At 43.8% G+C, this 25250-nt stretch overlaps 2 protein-coding genes across 2 annotated transcripts in view; one reads left to right on the forward strand and one right to left on the reverse strand.

Annotated features, from left to right (window-relative positions):
* Positions 1-4671: 4671 nt before the first annotated feature.
* Positions 4672-10593, reverse strand: LOC125233819. The gene is made up of 3 exons (XM_048139949.1): positions 9886-10593; positions 7700-8985; positions 4672-6259 (listed from the first exon to the last, which is right to left on the reverse strand). The coding sequence occupies exons 1-3, from the start codon at positions 10591-10593 to the stop codon at positions 4672-4674; spliced, it is 3582 nt and encodes a 1193-aa protein (XP_047995906.1).
* Positions 10594-18415: 7822 nt separating this feature from the next.
* The window catches only part of LOC125234272 (acetylcholine receptor subunit alpha-like 1), a 475879-nt gene continuing 469044 nt past the window's right edge, over positions 18416-25250 (forward strand). The window contains exons 1-2 of the mRNA XM_048140490.1: positions 18416-18471; positions 18588-18739. The gene's annotated coding sequence lies outside the window, so the exon portion shown is untranslated. The remainder of the gene's footprint in view (positions 18472-18587; positions 18740-25250) is intronic.

Genomic DNA, 25250 nt, shown 5'->3' on the forward strand with positions numbered 1-25250 from the left:
AGAACAGAATCCAAAAACAGACGACGATCAATCGATCTGCATATTATGTCCTGGCGTTTTTGGATCTTTATGGCTTTTTTACAGGGACCGTTCAAACTTTGCATAGTGACTTAAAATAAAAAAAAAATTATTTTTTCCACACATAATTAAAACATGAATAAAAAAAATAATTGGCTATAGAAAAATATAAAAACAAAATTAACTTTAATGTGGACCCCTTTCGGGTAAACCGGAAAAAAAATGTTGATTTATATAAAATTGGTTATTATGACTTAAAAGTCAATATGCAAGTATGCAATTATATATAACTATTGAACGATCCTTTTTATTTCACCGTGTATACAAATCCCCAAACCTAACAGGAGATTGAAATAAATTAGACTAATAATTACGTGTATTTATTCAAGTGGTCCGAGAAACAGTGCAACCCAATTATTTTCGTAAATAAACCTGAATTAGGTCAGAGCCAACTCTGGGGCGAAGCCCTGAGGAAGTTACGGCTAATCCCTTAATGACGTAGACGGCATAATATTATAAACACCGCACTTCTGCTTGCCACAGACCATGGAAGAAATGTAGGTGTTACGTAATATACACCGTGTTTATTATTTTTTTCCTTTAAATTTGACACGCAGTTAGGTTCATCATCAGGAACCCTGTATATCGCTTTTTGTTAAATTCGATAAAAGAAATCTTTTCGTTTCCATACATAATAAATGAATTAATTAGTGTAAGAGAACCTTAATCATAACATTCAACTGTCAAGTGTTTGACGGCACATGTCAAAACAAATAAAATAGAAAGCGGTAAGGTATGCCACGCACGTGTTCAGTAATTAAATTATTATTTTTATTATGGACTGATCGGCGATTGACCCTAGTCACACCTGATGGGAAGTGAAGACAGAGTCTAAGATGGAGCTCACCGATTCAGTAATAGCCTATTCACTCTTCGTTTAAAGAGACCGAGGTCGTATTTTTCTGGGAACACCGATGCTGGGAGCGCATTCCATTCCTTTGCAGTCCGCATTACAAAGGATGAGGCAAATCGTTTTGTGCGGATAAATGGAACACTAACCACATACGGGTGCATTCGTTCCCCCCGCCTGGACGTCCGAAGATGGAAAGGAGAAGGAGGAATTAGATCGTGCAGTTCTTGAGCGCACTTCCCAGAATGTATCCGGTAGAATATCGACAGACAAGCGACTCGACGGCGATGTTCTAGGGTCTGCAATTTAGCCTTAATAATAGGGTCATTGCCGAAGAGCCTATGTGCCCGACGCTCTATTGCTTCCAGGGCTGCCAGCTGATACTTGGCGGAACCGTCCCATAGGTGACAGCAGTATTCCACGCACGATCGGACCTGTGCTTGGTACATGGAGATAAGCAGATAAGTTAAATAATCTAAATAAATAAAATAAGAAAGAAATGTTATGTGGGTACTCATACAACGAATAGATGAAAAAACCTACCTACATGAAAAAAAAAATGTAAAAACTAAATTAAAACTTACTATATAAATTATTTTCTTTAGAATCCAAGACTAAGCAAAAAATGTAATAGCTGGCTTATATCAAAAATAGGCCCTTGAGGCATAGTACCAAGGATGCTGGATTCCCTCAAAGTTAAAAGAATTCAATAAAAACAGGGTGTATAAATAAAAGAAAGACCAAAGAGCTATCGACTTTTTCGCACATCAGAATTGCGATACAGCGAGGAAATGTCGCCAGCATCCTTGGTACTATGCCTCAAGGGCCTATTTTTGATATAAGCCAGGCTATTACATTTTTTGCTTAGTCTTGGATTCTAAAGAAAATAATTTATATAGTAAGTTTTAATTTAGTTTTAACATTTTTTTTTCATGTAGGTTTTTTCATCTATTCATTGTATGAGTACCCACATAACATTTCTTTCTTATTTTATTTATTTAGATTATTTAACTGTTGGACTGACAATTATTTTGTGTATGATGTTTCTATAATTATAAATATAATTTTAAGGTAAATATAATTTTTAAATGCCTTAAGGAAACTTATGACACAGGACCAAATATCTTCTTCTTCCTCCTACCCTTATCCCACGTTATATGGGGTCGGTACAACACGTCTTCCTCTTCCATTCTCCTCTATCTTTCGTCATCTCAACACTCACATCTTTCTTCCTCATATCCTCTTTCACACAATCCATCCAGCGTTGTTTGGGTTTACCCCTCCCTCTCCATCCATCAACCTTCATCTCCAACATTCTTTTGCCTATATGACATTCATCCCTCCTCATTACATGACCGAACCACGCCAACCTGCCACTCCTCATCTTTTCCGTTATAGGCGCAACTTTCAAACTTCCCCTAATATACTCATTCCTGATCCGATCCATTCTGGTCACTCCACACATCCATCTCAACATTCTCATTTCCGCTACGTGCACTCTCCTTTCATCCTCCACCTTTGTCGCCCAGCATTCAGATCCATACAATACAACAGGCCTCACAATCGTCTTGTAGATTTTCCCCTTAAGTTTAAGGGGCATCCGTCGATCGCATGTTGTCCCTGAGACCTGTCGCCATTTCATCCATCCCGCATTTATTCTATTTTTCACGTCACGGTCGATGCTTCCGTCATTTTGGAATAATGACCCAAGGTACCGGAAGTCGGAGCAGACTGGTAGGTATACACCATCTAAGGCAATAGGGGAAAAACTGGATAGACCACCGAAATCGCAGAACATATGTTCAGTTTTGGTTCTACTGATTTTCAGTCCCACACTTTCCAGTCTTTCTTGCCATTTTCCCAGTCTGCTCTGGACCTCAAGTGCATTTTCCCCAACAAGAACAATGTCATCGGCGAACAGCATACACCAGGGTGCTTCCTCCTGTATGTCCACAGGACCAAATATGTCCCTCACAAAATAACTCCTTAAACTGCCACTAGGGTGAATCCAGGTAAAAGTAACGTGAGTTACGACTTCATTGATTGTTTATTTGAACTTGCAAATGATTTACGCATAACATCGGGAAAGTAACACTTATTTAGAGATAAATTATAACTGCCTGAGCCTGTGTGGTGACGGGTTAAGAATTTCACCACCCCCTTTCTTCCGTGGGTGTCGTAGAAGGCGACTATGGGATATGGGTTAAATTGTGGCGTAGGCGAGAGGCTGGCAACTTGTCACTGCAATGTCACAGTTTCGTTTTCTTTCAACCCCTTATTTGCCAAGAGTGGCACTAAAGCTTTAGTAATTTCAAGTGTTCTGCCTACCCCTTTATGGGATACAGGCGTGATTGTATTTGTTGCAGACCGCGTCCGCAAAGCTTCCTATCGACGGCTCGAAGTGGAGAGAATGTGCTGGAGCTCGTGCGACTCACTCTTTCGTCCCGGGCCTGTACCTTGAGCTTCGATGTCGTCCTCAGCAATCAACCGTACCGATTATGATTTTGGAATACACTAACTAAAAAACGAATCAAATCAAATGGTTTATATTTACAATAATCAACGACTCTAATTTTAACGCGGTTATAAAAATACTCCTAAGCTAATATCCTAACTTGATCCTAACGAAACGCTCGGTACGGACGATACGTCGCGATGCTGTCGTTTTCTGCTGCTGCCGCTACCCGTCGTGGAGGGTGGCTGGCTGCTGGCTGTAGGCTGCTGGCTGCTGGCTGTAGGCTGCTTGTAGTAGGCTGCTGGCTGCTGGTTTTCCTTGGAGGCTGCTGGTTCTTCTTGTTCCGGTCGAATTCGAATGTCCCATACCGAGCGATCGTTCCTTTTATACCCCTTTTCAGAATGCGCCTACGCTTCACGGAAAGAAACATTTCAATTTATTCGCCCAATCACGACTCGGCTGAGCGCGAGGCTCCGTGCGATAGAGAGGTAAATAATTGCGCCCGATAGGCGACGGATGGCGCGTCGTGATTGGTCGAACGCGTTACGGCGCTCGATTACGTGAATTTAACGCTATCATTTTTCTTTCAAATCCTAATTACTTATAAACTAATTAGGCTATCGCTTCGAAATTACGCAACAATGCACCTGACACTAGGGTCATTCACCTCGAGTGGAATGCACCTGCGTTTGTTTACGTTTTTACACAATAGAAGAGGTGATTAGCCGTCCGGGCCATACAATAGACTGGTTTCTCAGCTTGCCTTGAGCTCCATTGTTATCGATAACGGCATATTACTATGGAAATGTAGGTTATCGTGTTACGTAAGTTCCCAGCTACGTTTTAAAACTATTTACATCTTCATATGTCTTATAGTTATCGAGTTATTGGCTTGGATTCGAGTAATCCTAAGGCAATTTTCGGGTGAAAGGAAAATGATTTCGGAACTTTAAGGAAATATTTTTAGCCAATCAGAGGAGAGTTCGGTTTTCTCGCTCTAAGCCTCTCACGTTAGTGCTTATTGGCTATTAATCGTAGTCCAATGGACAGTCTGAGTTTAGATTGAACTTTGGACTCGGTTTCCGCGACTTGGGAAGGAAGGAATATGGGAATTGCCTGCTATCGAATACATCACATATGAGTCTTATTATCATACTTAATAATCGGAATTGACAAAATTAACTTAACTAACGCAGTTCTACCCGTTTCCTACCTACGAAATAATCTTTATTGCGAATACAGTCTTAATCGAATTCTTATGCTATTTTACATATATTTCGACGCGTCGCTAACATTTTGTCCCCGCAGTCGAAGACTCCTGGTGCATGGGTTGCGACGCGATGACCGCCAGCCTGCAGCTGGGCCTGCGTAGCGTCCCGTGTCTCGTTCTGATGTCAGCGGAGCGGACCCGTCCATCGGGTCCCGGGTAGGTAGTCTCGACGACGCCTCGGGGCCACACGCTGCGTGGACCATTGGGTTCAGCGACGATGACCACATCGCCTGGTTGAAGTTGCCGCCCTCCGTCGTGGGACGACTTCCTCGGTGCCAGTAGAGGAAAGTACTCTTTGGTCCAGCGCCGCCAAAAGTGGTCGGCAAGCGCTTGGGCCATCTTCCATTGCTTCTTTTCGTTCTCGTCGTAAACGCCAATCATCGGTAGGTTAGCGTTATGAAGAAGTAGAAAGTGTGCTGGAGTCAAACTTTCTTCGGAGTCTGGATCGACGTTGACATGTGTAAGTGGTCGTCGGTTGACGATATTCTCTATCTCGGCGAGTAGAGTTTCGAAAACTTCGGGTTTCGGTGCTCGTTCGTTGAAAGTGTAGGACATCGCTATCTTAACTGTCCTTATCATTCGCTCCCACGCGCCCCCGGCCGAAGGATTGCCAGGTGGGATGAATTTCCACTCCATTCGGTTCTGAGTGGCGTAAGTTTGCAGTACAGGCAGCCATTGCCGGTACGCCTCACGTAGTTCCGTCGCCGCCGCCCTGAAGCACGTCGCGTTATCGCTGTACATCGTCCTGGGCCATCCTCTTCTCGCGGCGAATCTTCGTAGTGATAGTAGCGCGCTGTCGGTTGAAAGACTGTGCACGCTTTCAAGGTGAATAGCGCGCGTCACTAGGCACGTGTATAGACACACCCAGCGTTTTTCTCTGCGCCGTCCGATCGTGACGAACATCGGTCCCATGTAGTCTTGTGCGGTGTGAGTGAAGGGACGTTGATACGCCCGTAGTCGCTCGGGCGGGAGATCGCCTAAGGGTTGCGCTCTCGGTGTTGCTCGTCGTAGTGTGCATAGCGCGCAGTTTCGAGCTACAGACTTCACGGTCGGCCGCAGATGTAGTATCCAATATTCTTGTCGCAGTTCGTTGATTACTGCTTCGTTGTGAATGTGCGCTGATCGTCGGTGAGCTCGCAGGATGAGTAGACGGGTGAACGGCTCGCGGCCATCCAGTATTATCGGTTGTAGCGCGGTGTACAATACTGGAGCGCTGCCCAGCCTCGTCTTCATGCGTAACACGCCGTCATCGCCTAGCTCGGGTGCCAGGTCGTATAATCGCGATTTGCGATCGATGAGCCTATTCTGGCTTAAGGCTCGAAGCTCTTCGGGAAAGCTTCGTCGTTGACTGTATTGCAACCACATGTGTTCTGCCTTTCTCAAATGTCTGACTTGTAGCTGCAAGGCTTTATTCTTCGTTCTCGTTTTCTCGATGAATAGCAAGACGTTCGCTGTCGCGTTCAACAGTCTGTCGTAACTGCTAAATCGTCTCACGTCTGGCAGTACGCTCGAAGGGTCTGGCTTCGCTGAGATGATCGCCAGTGATGTCTCGGTTGACGGCCTCGCCTTCCTCTCAGGCAGGTCGTCTGTTCGATTCGATGTGTGACTAGGCCATGATGTCTCGGGTCCATAGAGAAAGCGCGGTCCTTCGTACCACTCGTCCTCGATGCGCACGCTCTGCGCTGGTTGACATCTCGTCGCTCGATCTGCGGGGTTCTGAGCGGTTGGTACATACCTCCACGCGTCTCTATCTGTTTTCTCGGCGATCTCCGCAAGTCGGTGTGACACGTACGGACGATAGTTTCGCGCGTCATCGCGAACCCATCCGAGAACAACCATGGAATCTGTCCAATACGTCACCTTTGTCACAGGATAACGCTGCTCGCGTAAAATTGTCTCCGCCAGCCGCACGCCGACGACTGCTGCGGTTAATTCGAGCCTGGGAACTGTCATTACCTTTAGCGGGCAAACTCGGCTTTTCGCTATAGCTAAGCTCACTTGCGTTTCCTCCTCGTCGTTCGATACTCGCCAATAGGCCGCCGCGCTGTAGGCCTCGGTCGATGCATCACTGAAAATATGCAGTTCTCTTCTAACTGCACCGGTGGGCGTGGCGTATCGTCGGGGTATTCGCAGCGCGGACACGTCGCTCAGTGCCCTCAGCCACCGGAAAAAGTCCTCCGCTTCCTCCGCCGGCAGCCGCTCGTCCCAGTCCGTGCCCTTTGTCCACACACGTTGGAATATGATCTTAGCGCTTATCATATACTGCGCTATGAGGCCTAATGGGTCGTAAACTGACATTACGGCACTCAAAAGTTCCCTTTTAGTGGGCGATCGCTCGTACCTTTTCACGTCGTCTGGTACTCGTAGCATTTTCGTGTTGTACCCCAGCGTATCCGTCTCTGGGTCCCACGTCATTCCGAGGACGGTCTGTTGCTTTTCTCCGAGATGAGAAGGTCCCGTCGCTCGCTCCTCCGGATCGATGTTTCGCATTAACAACTCGCTGTTGCTAGCGTAGCTGCGCAGCCGAAAGCTAGCCTCCGCGTGTGCTAGTCTCACCTGTGTCGCTGTTGATATGAGTTCCCGTTCTGTCTCATATGATGCCACATAATCGTCCATGTAGTGATTATTATGGATATCGTAGACCGCGTCCGGATAGCGATCCTTGTTGTCCGTCGCATTCCTATTCCGCACCGAGTGTGCGAGAAAAGGAGAAGAGATGTTACCGAAACATACCCGGTTTAGCTGGTACGTCCACGGTGTCACGTCACGCCGCGATCCCCTCCAGATGAAGAGCTGACTATGCCGATCCTCTCTTCGCAGCTGTATTTGAAGGAACATTTCCTGTATGTCCGCGGTGACGGCGAATTCCCACTCACGGAATCGAAGTAGTATCCCCAGCAGGCTCTGTAGTAAATCCGGTCCCGCGAGGATGAAATCGTTCAATGCACATCCCTGACTTTTCGCGGCGCAATCGAATACAGCGCGATACTTTCCTTTATTTAAATTGTAGACGCTGAAATGGGGCAGAAACCACATCCGATCTGACTGCGGTGGTTCCATGATGCGCTCTGCGTACCCCTTTTCCAGAAGCTTGTGTATCTGTGCTTGATACTCGTTGGCGAAGTCAGGATCTCTCGACATGCGGGCTTCTAGATTGCGTAATCTCGCCTTCGCCATGTTGAAACTCGGTGGCAGCTTTATGTCGTCGGCAGCCCATAGTTGGCCGACTTCGTATCTCTGTCCTACCTTTTTTACTGTTCGTTCGAATGTATCGATCGCTCGCTGGTCGTCGGGTCGAATGTTGTCCTTTGCCGTTATGCCAAGCGCCTCGACTGCCCAGTGTTTCTTGACCTGCTCCACGAGATCACTGTCGTCACTGTGGCAGTGCATCACGACCTGCTCGTTATTTGGTACATACCTCGGCATTCGCCCGAAGAAAACCCATCCTAACGAGGTTTTAACTGCGCACGGCTCGTCCTCGCCGCCCTGCCTCACCTCCGTCGGGTTTATAAGATGACTGAAGTCTCCGCCTATTAACATCTGCGGCACGCCCATGCCCGTGTAGCACTCGTCGCCCAAGTCCGCCAGATGTTCGTATTCCAATAGACGCTTCTTATTTAATGACTGCGAGCGTATCCCTAGTCCGTCTACCGTTTTTAGGGATATATCGTATGTCAAGCCGCCTCGAGCGGGGCTTACTTTAGCCTTGACCGTCTGTGTCACTGAGCTAAGTTTCAACCGCTGAATACCTCTTATGCATAGCGGCTCGTCTTGACCGACCGCGCCGATCTCGTCCGCGACGTCCTGGTCGATCATTGACAAGGTGGATCCATCGTCAAGGAAAGCGAAGATATGCGCCGTTCCCTTTGGACCTGATACGGTTACGGGTAGTACCTTTAGCAGCACGCTGTAGTCCGGTGTTGACGACACGTACACGCGGGCGTCGTTCTCGTCGTCCGCAGCTCGCGGCTCCGTCGTGTCCGCTGGCTCGGCCGATGACGTCACTGCTGACGATGTAGGTGCTGACCTGATTTCTTGTGTTAGCACCATAGCCGTATCCTCACGCACTTCCTGCGGCGAGTCCGCATGAAGCAGTCGATGGTGTACGTGAGGACAGCCTGCAACGCCGCACGCTTTGGCCTTGCATTGTGTTTTCATATGCTTCGCGTCGATACAGCGATAGCATATACGATTTAATTTCGCCCACTCCCATCTAGCGCCCACGGATTGGGCGGCTAACTTGCGGCAGTCCGGCGTCGGGTGACCGCCACCGCAGAACAGGCACGTCGTCGAACGGGATGTTGTGGCTTGACGTGTCGCGTACGTCACTTTCTGCACCTCGTGTTGACGTCCTGTGGGAGCTCTCGGCTGGTTGTGCGTTGCGGATATTTTCACGCGAGCGCCGGCTGCGCGCGCGTGCGGCACTGATAACGGCGCCTGCGCTCGCCTCGGGGCGGCGCGGGCGTGACAGAAGGACATCTCCTGTTCGCTCTCCTCCATGAGGAAATCCGCCAACTGCAGAATCTCCGGGTCCTTGCTGTCTCGATGTTTCTTCGCGTAGTCGCACCATCTGCTTCGAAGATGCGGCGACAACCTGTCCGTAACCTCTCTGATGAGCATGGGGTTATCGGCATAGTGCCTTCGATCGATATCCATAACTGTAGATACCACGTTCATTATTTTTATCGCGAAAGTGTTGAGGTCGTTCGCGGTAGGCCCCAACTGCGGCAACTTTCGCAGGTCGTCAATCGCCTTGTCTAACAATACCTCGCTGCGTCCAAACTGCTTTTTCAGTATTCTCACGATCATATCGGGTCTGGTGGCTGTCGATAACACGTGAGACACACACGTCTTTGCGTCCCCGCGTAAAGCCATCCTGAGCCGCGCCACGTTCTCGTAGTCAGTAAACTTATACCGCTTCGATGTCTCTGCGTAGGTATTGTAGAAACTTCTCCACTCGCTGACGTCTCCGTAGAAATGCGGCAGCTCGAATATATCCTTCGGGGCTGGACGGGCCGCCATCTGCATCCTCTCGAACAGGTGCAGCATGGACTCTGCTACAGTACCTTCGGTGGCGCGCGTGTGCGCCGTGTGCGGAGTACGCGCGTCCAGCTGTGGCGACGTCGATCGCTCGCGACGCGCCGGCGGCGTCGTCGATCGCCTGCGTCGCTCCGGTGGCGATATCGATCGCCTACGCGACTCCGACGGTGGCGATATCGATCGCCGATATACCTGGCGGTCCGGTGAGAGGCCTCGAATATGCCGCTCCGCCTGCGCAGGTCGTCTCGGAGTCTCGTACTTGGGTAGAGGTTCGTCGGTTAACCTCTTACAAATGGGTTTTGACGTCGCGTCTCGCGAGTTCTCTAGCCATTCGTCTAATCGATCTTGATTCGAATTCCGCACGCTACCAGCAGATTCGTGCTCGTCTGCGCTATCCGCATTAGCGCGGATCTGCAGTTTTCTGGCGTCTAGCCGTTTACGTACCATGTCCGCTTCTAGCTGCAACTCCCTCCGGGATATCTCCGCTAGCCGTTCGCTGGCCTCGAGCTCCGCCTGAGACAGCTGCGCTTCTATCACAGTGCGACTGCTCGCATGTGATCTGACGGACTGAGCTCTAATAATTGGTTTATTTACCTCCTTGGTAGTTTCCTGCAGCGACTTTCGTTTCTCGGTAGTTCTGTCTATGACGGCAGCCTTGGGATGTCTAGCTGGGATCGGCGTGGGTCTGGAACGACGCCGTAACCGCTTGGCTAAATCCCTTCGCCATAGCAATGTCGTGTCGTAGGACGGTGACCTCGGTGTCTCTACGGTTAATCCATACCTGAGCGTGCTGTTAGCTGTCGCCGCGCCCATCGGTTGCGCGCCGGCGACGCTAAGCCCTTCCGTTACGCCAGCGGGTCCGGAGGGAGGTGAGGGAGGGCGCGCCGCGTCGGCGCCCATCGCCCTCTCAGCGCTTGCGCGTGCGGCCTCTCGTTCGCGGGCCGCCGACGCGCCTTCGTCGAGTAGTTGCTGCCTCTCCTCTTCGCTCGTCACTGACGCAGCTCGGTTGGACCTGGACCTCGTCCTTACCATCCTGTCGTCGCTCATGACAGGTACGTCGCTGTAGACCCGTAGTCCGCACGAAGATCCGGCTCGAAGGACCAGAAACTGTTGCAGACCGCGTCCGCAAAGCTTCCTATCGACGGCTCGAAGTGGAGAGAATGTGCTGGAGCTCGTGCGACTCACTCTTTCGTCCCGGGCCTGTACCTTGAGCTTCGATGTCGTCCTCAGCAATCAACCGTACCGATTATGATTTTGGAATACACTAACTAAAAAACGAATCAAATCAAATGGTTTATATTTACAATAATCAACGACTCTAATTTTAACGCGGTTATAAAAATACTCCTAAGCTAATATCCTAACTTGATCCTAACGAAACGCTCGGTACGGACGATACGTCGCGATGCTGTCGTTTTCTGCTGCTGCCGCTACCCGTCGTGGAGGGTGGCTGGCTGCTGGCTGTAGGCTGCTGGCTGCTGGCTGTAGGCTGCTTGTAGTAGGCTGCTGGCTGCTGGTTTTCCTTGGAGGCTGCTGGTTCTTCTTGTTCCGGTCGAATTCGAATGTCCCATACCGAGCGATCGTTCCTTTTATACCCCTTTTCAGAATGCGCCTACGCTTCACGGAAAGAAACATTTCAATTTATTCGCCCAATCACGACTCGGCTGAGCGCGAGGCTCCGTGCGATAGAGAGGTAAATAATTGCGCCCGATAGGCGACGGATGGCGCGTCGTGATTGGTCGAACGCGTTACGGCGCTCGATTACGTGAATTTAACGCTATCATTTTTCTTTCAAATCCTAATTACTTATAAACTAATTAGGCTATCGCTTCGAAATTACGCAACAATGCACCTGACACTAGGGTCATTCACCTCGAGTGGAATGCACCTGCGTTTGTTTACGTTTTTACACAATAGAAGAGGTGATTAGCCGTCCGGGCCATACAATAGACTGGTTTCTCAGCTTGCCTTGAGCTCCATTGTTATCGATAACGGCATATTACTATGGAAATGTAGGTTATCGTGTTACGTAAGTTCCCAGCTACGTTTTAAAACTATTTACATCTTCATATGTCTTATAGTTATCGAGTTATTGGCTTGGATTCGAGTAATCCTAAGGCAATTTTCGGGTGAAAGGAAAATGATTTCGGAACTTTAAGGAAATATTTTTAGCCAATCAGAGGAGAGTTCGGTTTTCTCGCTCTAAGCCTCTCACGTTAGTGCTTATTGGCTATTAATCGTAGTCCAATGGACAGTCTGAGTTTAGATTGAACTTTGGACTCGGTTTCCGCGACTTGGGAAGGAAGGAATATGGGAATTGCCTGCTATCGAATACATCACATATGAGTCTTATTATCATACTTAATAATCGGAATTGACAAAATTAACTTAACTAACGCAGTTCTACCCGTTTCCTACCTACGAAATAATCTTTATTGCGAATACAGTCTTAATCGAATTCTTATGCTATTTTACATATATTTCGACGCGTCGCTAACAGTATTTATGTAAATTATATCTTGAACTTGCATCGTGAATAAATGGAGCAAGCCATAAAATCGTGACTCACGCTCTTGCCGCGGATTGACCCCCATCTTGCCCTTACCTTACCTTGCCCTTACCTTACCTTGCCCTTACCTCACCTTGACCTTCAATTAAGCAAATAAGCAGGGTCACTATTCAATAGGACAGACATGCTTAGTTTAATCAGGCATTATAATTTATAAGTGCGTAGCCAAATACACAAACGCACACGATAGTATAGTAGTTTTGGTAGCTAGCTATCTCTATCGCTCTTACGTATTGGCGCGAGAGAGCCAGACTAAGTTTCGCGATCGAAACGTGTACCTTCAACGATTGTCATTTCGTCTGGTACGGTCACGTTTGTTAATGAGTTAATGACCCATACAGGGTATTATGTAAGCGCTGGTGGCCTAGCGGTAAGAGCGTGCGACTTTCGATCCGAAGGTCGCGGGTTCGAACCCGGCTCGTAACAATGAGTTTTTCTGAACTTATGTGCGAAATGTCATTTGATATTTGCCAGTCGCTTTTCGGTGAAGGAAAACATATCGTGAAGAAACCGGACTAATTCCAATAAAGCCTAGTCAGTCAGATGGCAGTCACTTTCGTAAAAACTAGTGCCTACGCCAAATCTTGGGATTGGTTGTCAAAGCGGACCCTAGGCTCCCTTGAGCCGTGACAAATGCCGGGATAACTCAAGGAGGAGGATGACAGGGTACTGTGTAAATTGGACAATTCAATATACGAATAGTAAGTATTGAACAACCAAATTAGTTAGGAACCTGGAATGACACTAGTGGCCTCATCATCCTCCTTGCGTTATCCCGGCATTTGCCACGGCTCATGGGAGCCTGGGGTCCGCTTTGACAACTAATCCCAAGATTTGGCGTAGGCACTACTTTTTACGAAAGCGACTGCCATCTGACCTTCCAACCCGAAGGGTAACTAGACCTTATTGGAATTAGCCCAGTTTCCTCACGATGTTTTCCTTTACTGAAAAGCGACTGGCAAATATCAAATGACATTTCGCACATAAGTTCCAAAAAACTAATGAGTGTGAGTCGGGGTTTGAACCCGCGACCTCCGGAACGAAAGTCGCATGCACTTACCGCTAGGCTACCAGTGGCACTAGTGACACTAGTGGCCTATTTCACTAAAGTGACATTGACACTTGACACTGACAATAGGCTAGTTTCCTATACTTAAAATAAAATATTTTATTCTGTGCACGAAATAAAGCACCACATAAATAATTAGAACAAAAAAATATGGAAAGTCGTCTAATCCCCTTTCGAAATTACCCGAGCGTTTCTGTGATTCGAAATTACCCCAATGCAACCTAGTTATTTTTAAACATAATTTATATTTAATAAGTTAAAGAGAAAGATATTAAAGTAAATGAATTGATCGTTATGTCACTCCTCAGTATTTCATAGTAATTACATATTAGCAAATCGTTTTGACAGTTCTTAAAAAGAAGCTGATTTGACTAGTAGGACACTAGTCTATTCTGTGCCAATTCCTGGGTCGATAAATACCATTGTTACTCATCGTCACTTTTACCTTGTTAACCGATTCGTTGCGTATTCCATTTTCGAAAACTTTACTCTGTGGCGGCAAACAACTTTTTCATGACACACTTGTCGTCACGCCATAAGCGTTTCGCTTCAACATTTATTTTGCGAACCGCCAAGGAGTGGAATGCCCTGCCTGAGTCTGTGTTCCCACATGAGTACGATCCAGGTCTCTTTAATTAAAGCAAGAGTAAATAGGTATCTCATAGGTAAGCGTGCTCCATCGTAGACCGCATCATCACTTACCATCAGGTGTGATCGTGGTCAAACGTCTACCTATTCATAGTAAAAAAAAAAATATATACACTTTAGTGACACGGCTTGCGGGTCATGAAAAAGTTATTCGTCGCCACAGAGTAAAGTATCCGCACACTGAAAGAAATTTGCATTGTGAATTTAACAAGTTCGACTTGTTGCGGTTTATCCGTTTGAATCAGCCAAACGTATGTTTAAAACAATATGTGTCAGGTTGTTTTTATAAAATCGACTTGTTGATTCAAATATATTGCCGATTCAAATGACAAGTAGCTTGTTGTTTGAACCAAAGAGCACGTAGGCGCTATTTTAACCAAAAAACTTGTTGAACGAACATGAAAACTGGTTGTATTTTCTCTCAGTGCACAGAAACTGTTAAACAGGAAATGAACGGTGAAGTGTCATTCTGTCGGGTGACAATTATCACTGTGGTGAAGCAGGCCACTGAACTTATAATATAAGGTCTGAAATAATTGCTGCCAATGAGGGGTTGCAAAGTCTATTACAAGAGATGGTCTGTGGTACCTACGTAGTCGATTTGAGGGATCTTGTTAACGTCAATAATGAGAGCCAAACTTAATTTTGATATTATAGCGAAGTTAGAAGATGTCAAGTTGATATCGTTATTATAACATGCTTATGCTTTTTCTTGGAAGTGTATGGATGAGTAAAGGTATTTGAGTTGAGGAATGAGGAGTTGAGATTAATATCCGATTAACCCCTAGAACGCCAGTGTCAAAAATTAAATAATAAATAAATATTATAGGACATTCTTACACAGATTGACCGAGGTCCGCGGTAAGCTCAAGAAGGCTTGTGTTGTGGGTACTCAGACAACGATATATATAATATATATAAGTACTTACATACATAGAAAACATCCATGACTCAGGAACAAATATCTGTGTTCATCACACAAATAAATGCCCTTACCGAGATTCGAACCCGAGACCGCGGCGTAGCAGGCAGGGTCACTACCGCCTGCGCCAGACCGGTCGCCAAATTAGCTTTTTAATTAGAAATGTAGAAGACGCTTGAGCTGTGGGGTCAGGGCGCACATGGCATTTTTAAGGAGCTGACTAAACGTCTTCACTACCTGAATACTCAGGTTCTTCGGGCATATCATGCGTTCTAAACAGCAGACTCTCGAAAGGAACATTATGCTCGGCAAAGTCGAAGGCCGACGCTCAAGGGGTGGAATACCGCTAAGGTGGGCTGAGACCGTGAAGAAAGCTTGTGGTTCCATGCAGATGGCAGTCCATATGGCCCTAGACCGCGTCAAGTGGAGAAATCACTGTTGGTCACGATCCTCAGTCACGAGGGAATGACTGAGAAGAAGAGAAACGTCTTTTAGACGCGTCGGGTGACCGGTAGGCTGGGGCATACCTTGCCCAGGGTGGCCCGCCGAAGTTTCGACCTGACAAAAAATGAACCACTTCCCGTACTAGAGCGTAACAAAGCACCATCTGTACGGAAATAGTACATTACGATACGAGTGCGGAAAAAGGAAGGTTGAAGGTCTAGACGAGTGGCGATAAAAAATAGTGCGGAAAGAACTGAAAATAGGAAGGGGTATTTCAAAATTCGAATTGGGAACACTGAGCGTTACACATTTAACGTTTATTTATTTATTTATTTAATCTTTATTGCACAAAGAAAATACAATTGTACACAAGGCGGACTTAATGCTATAAGGCATTCTCTACCAGTCAACCTTCGGGCAAAACAGAGAAATTGTAGGCGGTGCAACATTAATTAATTATATTAAGAACAAAATAGTTAAGTAATTTGCACAATATTATTAAGCTAACCTATATGTAATATATAAAAGAATAAACATACTTACACACAGATAATAATATACATACATATAATATATTTAAATACATAAAAAAATACATACATACATATGACATCAGACGTTAACGACGATAACGTTGTGCGCGTTAAACGTTAAAAACTGTGAGTTGGAAGTCGCATAGAAGTTTCACTTCAATTAAAACACGACTGAAGGGAGTAGCAGCAGTGATTTGCCCATCAGGCGAAAGCGGTCACCGTCACCTATGGACGCCTGCAACTCAAGCAGTGTCACGTCACATGCGCGTTGCCAACCAGTTAGAAACTTGTACACTCATTTTTACTGTGTACTTAACACAGCAAGTTCTGAGCAGGGTTCGGGACGACTCATAGGAGAATAGACGGAACAAATTAGTTCCGTTGAGCTCTGGCTGCCTTACTCACCGGCAGGAACATAATATTATAATACTCTATACTTTGCTGCCTATATCATAAAAAAGGATAGCCAAGAAATGCTGACCTCAGCCAAAGTAAAACCCCTTACTTCCAAGAAACTTACTTCAAGTGATTAGCAACAGTGGTTATCTTTACGTAGTTTATTTATTATTCAAGTTAACTGTATATCCTAGCGAATTACCCACTTTAAACTGATTTTGTTTAGCTTAGTTAAAAAAAACCTACCTACATAGATTATGTTAGATCATAGAACATTGAATCTTAGTTTTTTAGATATATTTGTGAGTAGACAAGGTTCTTGTGTAGACTGCTCCGCGATGGTCTTGCAATTATTTATAATATGTACCCATAGGTATATACTGTAATTTTCTCATTAAGCGAAATGTAATAATTTCTTTGAGAAATAAAGTTTTTTAAACATAAACCTTTTACGCGCTACCCACACATTAGTCAACATTTTGAATCACAAAGCGTCCACAAATAGTTGCGATAAATACAAATTGCGGCAAAAACCGCTCCAACAGTTTACTTTGATGTCGAATTCAGATTATGTTCGGTGAAAGTTTCGGTGTTGGTTATTTTATTTCTTATCGACGTGTTTACATGGCGTAACCATAATACCTACATTATATAGCAATCCTTTAAGTTTAATTGTATCTTAAAACAAGTTTATTTAGTCGTAAAAGCCATTTTGTCGTAAATAACGACCGGGCATCTCGACTCGCAGTGCTACGAGCGTAGCTCTGCTACGGGCGGCGTAGCTCGTAGCAGGGCTACACAAATGTAGCATATTTTACTGATCTTGGTTGACTACCGTATTTGAGCAAATAACACACAGTCATATACCTATGTACCAGTTTAAAAAAAGTGTTGTATCCCTAATGAGTAAAAAGTCATCTCAAAATTAAAAATTAAAGTTTCATTTTGAAGCTTGTATCTCTTTAACTCATTAATAAATTAAACATTTTTACTACTTTGTAAAAACTTAATATTTCCAGCGTTACCAAGACGTCGCAAAATGAAAATTAACTTTTAAAGTATCTCCAACGAGTCTGTAAAAAGTAAAACGTTAACCGACATTCTTAGTTTTTTAAAAGTTATTTTTTGTCATCTTGGGTCCTTGGGTGGCTATTACAAAAAACTGACTCTGAATATTATTTATATAATCTGGGTACCTACATGCTCGAATTTACACTTTTAACTAATAATGTCAATTTTAGTTACATATGGAAATAAACCGCAATAATATGAATATTATTAGATTATTTTGATATTCATTTTGATGTTTATTTTCACTACTTAGTAATGTCAAAATTTTTAATTAAATTAATAAAAAATGCATATTTTAATCCTGGCCACTTTTAAAGTTGACGGCAGTTAATTTTATTAATTTAAACATATATATTTTATTTTTGTAATGTAAAGTAAGTTTATTTTAGATTGAAAGCGCGCATCAAACAATATGAAGCGTGCCAAAGTTTCAGTTTGCAAAGTGTAAGCGGAGTCCCGATAAGAGCTCACCTATGGAACCATTCGAGCGAAAATCGGCCGTTCGCTGCGGCGCGATATGCTTATTAAACAAAATAGTCCAGTTACCCTTAATTAAATGTAATTATCATAGGTTAGTGTCTTTGTTCAGCAGAGACGGCCTTATCGACTGGGCGGAACTCGTCGCTCGGCGCCGGTCGGGCGCGCTCGGCCGTCTCCGCCGCCCTTCGCTCACTGCCAACCTAAGGGCTGCGTTAGAACTTATCCCACGCACGTTACATAACCCAAAAAATGATGAATGAAAAAATATAAAGCAGGTATCAATAAAACACAGCTAATTGATGTTAAATAGAGTATGTGAGTAATTAGCGAGAAGCAACCCTTTGGGTTGGCTGGTGTGGGCACATGGAGTGGCGCGACGCAGGCGCGGCGGCGGGCGCGGGGCGCGGGGCCGGCCCGGGCCGCCCCGCCTCAGTGCCAGCCTGCAGTGGGAGCGCGCGTGTCGGCTGCGTCACTTCCCGCGCTCGCTCATTTTGCAAGTCGCCGCATTTTGCAGCCGACGCGCTCCCGCGGGCGCCCCGGCCCGGGGCCGCGCCTCGCGCTCGATCGCATGTGCCCGCGCTACCATGCCCGCGTGTTCGATTGTTTACCTTAGCACTAGTTGATACCGCAGCTCTGGCATGCTCATGTGAGTACGAGTTGTCGACGCACGCGGCCGCACGTCTGCATTGCGTCGTGCCGATGCGTGCCTGATTATTTACTAACTTGTGGCGGATTGTGATGCGTTTTGTGGATTGTCGGCAGTCGGACTGTGGTCGGCGATCGGTTGGGTCTGGACCGCGCGGCAGCCGCGCGGGCGGCGCGCGTCGTGGCGGCATGCGGTAGCGCGAGCGCGCGGCCGAGCGGCGGGTCGGCTCCTGTGCGCTGTCGGCTATGTGCCCCCCTTGCGCTACACTGTGAGTACACACATAACCTCAACTACTCACTGCCTACCTGCCCACCACAGGCCGAGGCTACCGGTCTAAATCTAACCCAACTCACCACAACCAACACTGAAGCAATCCATGTACCTAAAGTTACAACGGCATTTCATGACCAGAATCTAATTCATACTTATAGCTGTATCCTATCAAAACAAGTGGATATTGATAAACAACACGGCAGGTGAGGTAAGCCAAAAAGTAATACCAGTGGACGAACTTGAAAGTAACCTAAAATCAGTGCCTAAAGCTGCTTTTCTCCCAATCAAAATAAATAACAACTATTTTCATTTGTTTTTTTCATTAGCGGGCAAAGAGATACCATGACTTGGCGTATCAGCATCACAGACACGTGAACCCAAAGCGAGAGAATAGCAAAATGTTTCTTTACTGCGGCTAACTAAAATCAAAAATACTTAACTCATACTGTTTGATAGAATGTGTAAATCTAATAAGATCGTTTCTTTTCACGGTGGTTAATATTGGACATAAAAAATATAATTGAGAGATAACTTTTACTTAGAATTGAAAATTAAAATGTTATACCCTACAAAATAAATCGGCCCGCAATATAATGCAAACACACTCGCGTTAAACGCTCGTTGACAGTCATTAACTGTCATCACAACCAATACATTGCTGCTGAAAAAGTCATTATACTCATTAGGGCCACTTGCACCAACGACAATGGTGGGTTAACCCTATTTTATATGGAATTTGACAGATGACAGGTGACTAACCCTGAGTTAAGTGGTTGGTGCAAGTGGGCCTTAAAGAGGCTCTGTTTCAGCGCACGCGTTACACGAACACGAAATGGATAACATATTAAATAATTAATGAAATATTTGATTGTTCCTGACTTATTTGATATGCTAATCAACTCTAAATTAATTAAATACAGTCGGCTTAAAAAAATCGTATCAGATAACGCCTGAAATAGATACATAATACTTATAGGTACAGTCAACCAATTGGAACCCTAAGCCACTCTACAACCATGTCAAAATGACAAGCAGTAAGAGATTTCTTACACTCTGATTTATAACGTCACTATGACATAGTTCTACAGTGGCCTAGGGTTTCAATTGGTTGACTGTACATGTTCAGATTCTCATCTATAAAATAATAAAATTATTTCAATTTCGATCGACAAATAGTTTAAAACGCAGTTACCTATGAGTGTAAGTACCTACAGAGGAAATGTCTCAAAATAATAATCATTTTATTTTTATTTATTTAGAACACACAGTCATAACATACATCATACATAGTACATAATGTACTATCAGCTGCAATGAATTCACTCACAATTTCTCCATGCAATTTTGCAGGTCACTGTACCTACAGAAAATTATGTCTAAGATAATCTTAATCTCGACCGGGGGGCAAATATAACTGGCCCATTTTTTCCATGTTTTACAATGTTTGCATTATTAAATAGAGTGTCCACCGGTTATATATGGTAGGCGTGTTCAGTGAATACATGTAGAACTCAACATCATAGTGTAATAATGGAAAAAATGGGTTAGTTACAATTGACCCCCAGTCGAGATTTGCCCCGCTATACCTTATTTATTATGAAAGTATTTAGGTGTGGCTACCATACATGTTTGCTTTTTTAAATATCATACGCATACGGTAGCAAAATAAGTAAAAGCCCCGCCTTATAATATTTATTTATTATTCATTTTAATATTCGAAATTTTAGCCATAAGATAGGGTACGCGAGCCACGTAAAGGCACACCAGAGAGTGGAATATCAACACTCTCTTTCTTGAAATTGTTCGTTCCAGAACACGCAGTCGCTGTGGCCGAAATCGGCCATGACAGCATCATCATCATCATCATCATCATCATTTATTATTCATATTTATTTAACATGGTTAGCCACTAGCAATCCCCATCCACGCCGTTCCTAACACATTTTTATCACATGTTATAGACCGTTTTCACATTATCCGATCCGATATCGGGTGTCGGACCGACATCCTACACGCACACTACTACAAACGTATACCTACATTATATACGCACACATACAAATATTATCGGCCGACAGCTGGCGGGGGGTCCGGCATGCCAAAAATGTCGGAAGCGTCCTGCCGATATCGGCAGTTCGATGGTGCCTCAGACAAAAACTGTTGTAGGAAAGTGCCATCTGCATTAAATCCGCAATTTTTGCGTTCTAAATCGTTTTTTAGTAATAATGATCTATCAAATACATAAATAAAAACCTGGAAGCGCATAGATCTTACATTTTACATCCTTCCTACATCCGATATCGGATCGGATAATGTGAAAACGGCCTTATACGCAAACTTTAAATTACGCTTACTCAGCAGAAATGTTGAAAAATGCAGTGCAAATGCAAACCGCAGCGCTGCTCGTGAAAGCTAAAAGCTAAAAAACTAATTCAGGTCGCACAAAAGTGCGTGGTGGGGGTCACAGACTTCAGCTTTCAGATAGTGCGATGCGAACACGGTAGGCTTGAATGGAATCATCAACATACTCGTAACTTACCTAACTGGTGATATTTTAATGATATTTTATTGTGTTTCCCCGTATAGTTTATTGTGTTGTGTGTTCCCCGTGTGGTGACGGGTTAAGAATTTCACCAACCCCTTTCTTCCCGTGGGTGTCGTAGAAGGCGACTGTGGGATATGGGTTAAATTGTGGCGTAGACGAGAGGCTGGCAACCTGTCACTGCAATTTCACAGTTTCGTTTACTTTCAACTCCTTATTTGCCAAGAGTGGCACTGAAACCTGAGTAGTTTCATGTGCTCTGCCTACTCCTTCATGGGATACAGGCGTGATTGTATGTATGTATGTATGTTATTGTGTTTGTTTTTGTACGCTTTGTTTCCTTGTTTCGTAAACAACTGCTTATTTGTTGACAGTCCGTGGAGAATACGCAACTCTCTGATGTCCATTCATCTTCCGCATTAGTGCGATACACACTGTTGTGTAACGTTCACCACGCAGTGTGAGCAGATCGCCACTTGTATACGGGCCATGGGCCAGTGGTTTGGATTGCTCGTTTAATGGGAACTAAGAATATTCTTTAGTTCAAATACAATGAATTTCTCTAAGAAACTAGGCTAAAGAGTTATCTTCTTCTTCTTCTTCTTCTCAGCATATTTGCGTCCACTGCTGAACATATGCCTCTTTCATGGATTTCCATTCTGTTCTATAAGCGGCGGTTCTGTGCAAGAGTTATCTTACGGTTATCGAATTATTAAAAAAAACTTTAATTACCAAACACGTGTGTGGCATCCCTTACCACTTCCTAATGTTATTTGTTTTGACATGTGCCGTCAAACACTTGACAATGACTTTGATGTTATGATTAAGGTCCTCTCACACTAATTAATTCATTTATTATGTATGGAAACGAAAAACATTTTTTTTTCAAACATAACAAAAAGCGATATACACGGTGGTTCCTGATGACAAACCTAACTTTTTCGAATTTAACGAAAAAAAACATGGTGTATAAAACTGTATAGACAGTTATAGTCTAAGAAAGAAAACGAACCTGGGGAATATCAAGAATCAAGGCAGGTGTACGGTCATTTAGATGGCGCTACGCCTTTCGCACTACTAATAATATTTGTCAATTTTAACACGTAAAGAATATGGGCCAAATCATCAAAACTAAATTTCAAAAGTTGTATCCCCGTGTTGAGAGATAGCATTATGCACTGCGACCACATTTTACTTTGACAGAAATTCTTTTACTTCTTTATCCTCTCAGGGCGCTCCTAATGCAGTTACATTGGTAAAGCTTATTTATGACAGTAGTAAGTAAAGTACACTAGTGATATTTTGATATTAAATGATTTATCTAGCAGAGAGAAGAGATCTCTGAGAGGAATACAGTGCACGGCGGAGGGTGAAAGCATAAATATACATAACTAGTTTTTGCCCGCGGCTTCGCATGCGTTAGAAAGGGACAAAAAGTAGCTTATGTCACTCTCCATCCCTTCAAATACAATCCCGGGAAATACAGTGTTTTTTTTGGTATAACGCTTTGTGCTTAATACAAAATAAAAACATTGTGTAAATCTGATTAAGCATTACTAGTGATGAGACGCTCATCAAGAAAGGCTGCGTTTCTTTTTATTTGACCTATAAGTATTTTAAAATATGATATTATTTTATTTATAAAATTCTGGTAAAAAAAGAAGTGTCTCATACGATGATTTCTTATAGTGTTACCATTTTCCATATTGTTTTTATGGGATAACAAAGGAGGAAAGTAGCAAAAATGTATGGAAATTCTGGGACACTTTTTGTCTCTACTGAGATAGAAAGTGCTCATGGTTCTGAGAAGAACTGAACTAAAATTTAAAATAAAAATAAAAGGAACTCTCTGATAATACAATATTATAAAATTCTCTCATTTATAACAAATAAGCAAGGAAGTCAAAATTATACGATTAAACATTATTTACTCTCATTTTAATTTCAGTCTCATTTACATACGGATAAAGAAGCAAATTTATGTTGGGCAAACAACCTTTGCGGGACTGAAATGGTTCTTATCGTTTTATATCTAAAAATAAAGCATTGGTTTACTTTTACTAAAATTAAATATTAATGAAATAATTGAATAGGAATGGAGTCGATTGGCATAAAAAAAAACAGCACGTGAAAAAAAAAATATAGAAATTGTACGGGAAGTTTTTCGCGATTTCTGACTGTTCCAGTCGGAAATTTTTTTTTTGGTTCCACACAAGCTTTTAATCTTTGATAGGAATGCGATCCATTGGCGTCAAAAAAAAATTTGTCAAAAATTCTTTCTCGCATCCTGACTGTTTTTACTAAAATCTGTAAATGCCATTTTTCATCAATTTAAAATCGAGGGATGGTCTCCTTAGACCATTTTCGCGTAGGACTACGGGATCTCATAGCTGCCCTCACCCACTATCAAAATACACCCTGTATCTACATTTTGGGTAAACAAAAATAATCAATGTAATCCATGTTAATCAAAATATACATTACTTACCTACAGATATAGTGCGAAAAGGGTTTCCTTCGTATTTTTCCGGAAACGTTCGTATGTGTCATGCTAGTTCAGTTAATGTCAGTACATCTTGTACTGAGACTGACGGAAGTAGCAGTCGTTCGTACGTTTCCGTAACAAAACGAAGGCAAGTCTTTTCGCACTATATCTGTACAGTACTTTTCTAAACCGCGAATAGATAACGTGCTTGTTAATCAGGCGAACCCGTTAATACTTGCGTATTTTTTTTTAAATATATAAAAGAAAAAACTGACTGACTGACATATCAACGCACAGCCGAAACCGCTGGGCCGAGAGATCCTGAATTTGGCATATAAGTTCTCTATAAGGTGTAGAGGAGCACTAAGAAAGGATTTTTCAAAATTCACCTCCTAAGGGGGTGGAATGGGGGTCCAAATTTTGTATAGGAAAACGAGATTACGTATGCGGGCGACGCCGCGGGAAAAAGATAGTTTTATATATGCAATTAATTTTCCCACCCACCGCAAAAAAATGCTAATAAATATAACAACCTGCGACCAAAAATAATAAACGACACGTGTTTCGCCAAGATGTTGAACAAGAAGTTGAAAATAGCAATAAGAATTCTTACCTATTCAAATTAAATTCTAAAATACCCTAATCACTTTTCCAAATATAACTTAGCATATATTTTTCGATCTCCGTAAATACATACTTACAAGAATATCTTTCGAGTTCAGTAACTTTCCTTAGAAGAAGACATATTAGCATGCCTTTTCAATACCTCGTTCGGGCGTAGGCGTCTTTGTGAGTCTAAAGAGGGATTTTATTTTGCAAATTGTAGATTTGGCTAGACTCTAACGTGTATTTCCCGAATACGGATTTTTGAGAAAACGTGGCCCGTCTCTTTTGCAAACGCACATAAACAAGATGTTGACTTCTAAGTTCGAGTGTAAGTAGAAAGTGCTATGTTATTTTTAACCCCCGACGCAAAAACGACGGAGTGTTATAAGTTTGACGTGTCTGTCTGTGTGTGTGTCTGTCTTTGGCATCATAGCTCCCGAACGGATGAACCGATTTAGATTTAGTTTTTTTTATCTGAAAGCTGAGTTAATCGGAAGTGCTCTTAGTCATGATTCATGAAAATCGGTCTACTATGTCGCGGTCGGGGGTTTTTTTCAAAATTTTGATTTTGTGGTTAGGTTATACTGGATGCATTTTTGACCTGTACGGTTTCAGGAATAAAAAATACTTTAGAACAATACCTAAATAGATTTCTTTTCTGTTACCAATGCATTACACTATCCAGATCACATCTTGGACACTGGCGATCAAATATTATGAAAGAGGCGCGTTCCTAGCACACATTCTAAGCTCGTGTTGGTGAACGCGTACTATGCTTGTATGAGTGAAATATGACAGATCGACTGTTCGCGTTTTTGACAGGTGGTAACTGTGAGGTAACTGAGAGCGGGTAGGGGGCACTTTCTGCGGGGA

Source organism: Leguminivora glycinivorella, chromosome 15 (genome assembly GCF_023078275.1).
Source record: "Leguminivora glycinivorella isolate SPB_JAAS2020 chromosome 15, LegGlyc_1.1, whole genome shotgun sequence".
NCBI classification, from domain to species: domain Eukaryota; kingdom Metazoa; phylum Arthropoda; class Insecta; order Lepidoptera; family Tortricidae; genus Leguminivora; species Leguminivora glycinivorella.

Bases quoted from the DNA above. Each gene is read 5' to 3' on its own strand.
- LOC125233819 (XM_048139949.1), bottom strand. From the start codon at position 10,593: ATGGGCGCCGACGCGGCGCGCCCTCCCTCACCTCCCTCCGGACCCGCT. The intron at 8,986-9,885 runs GTATATCGGCGA...CACGAGGTGCAG, and splicing joins GCCTCTCACCGGACCGCCAG to AAAGTGACGTACGCGACACG. The intron at 6,260-7,699 runs GTCAGATCGGAT...ATCATGGCCTAG, and splicing joins CGCATCATGGAACCACCGCA to TCACACATCGAATCGAACAG.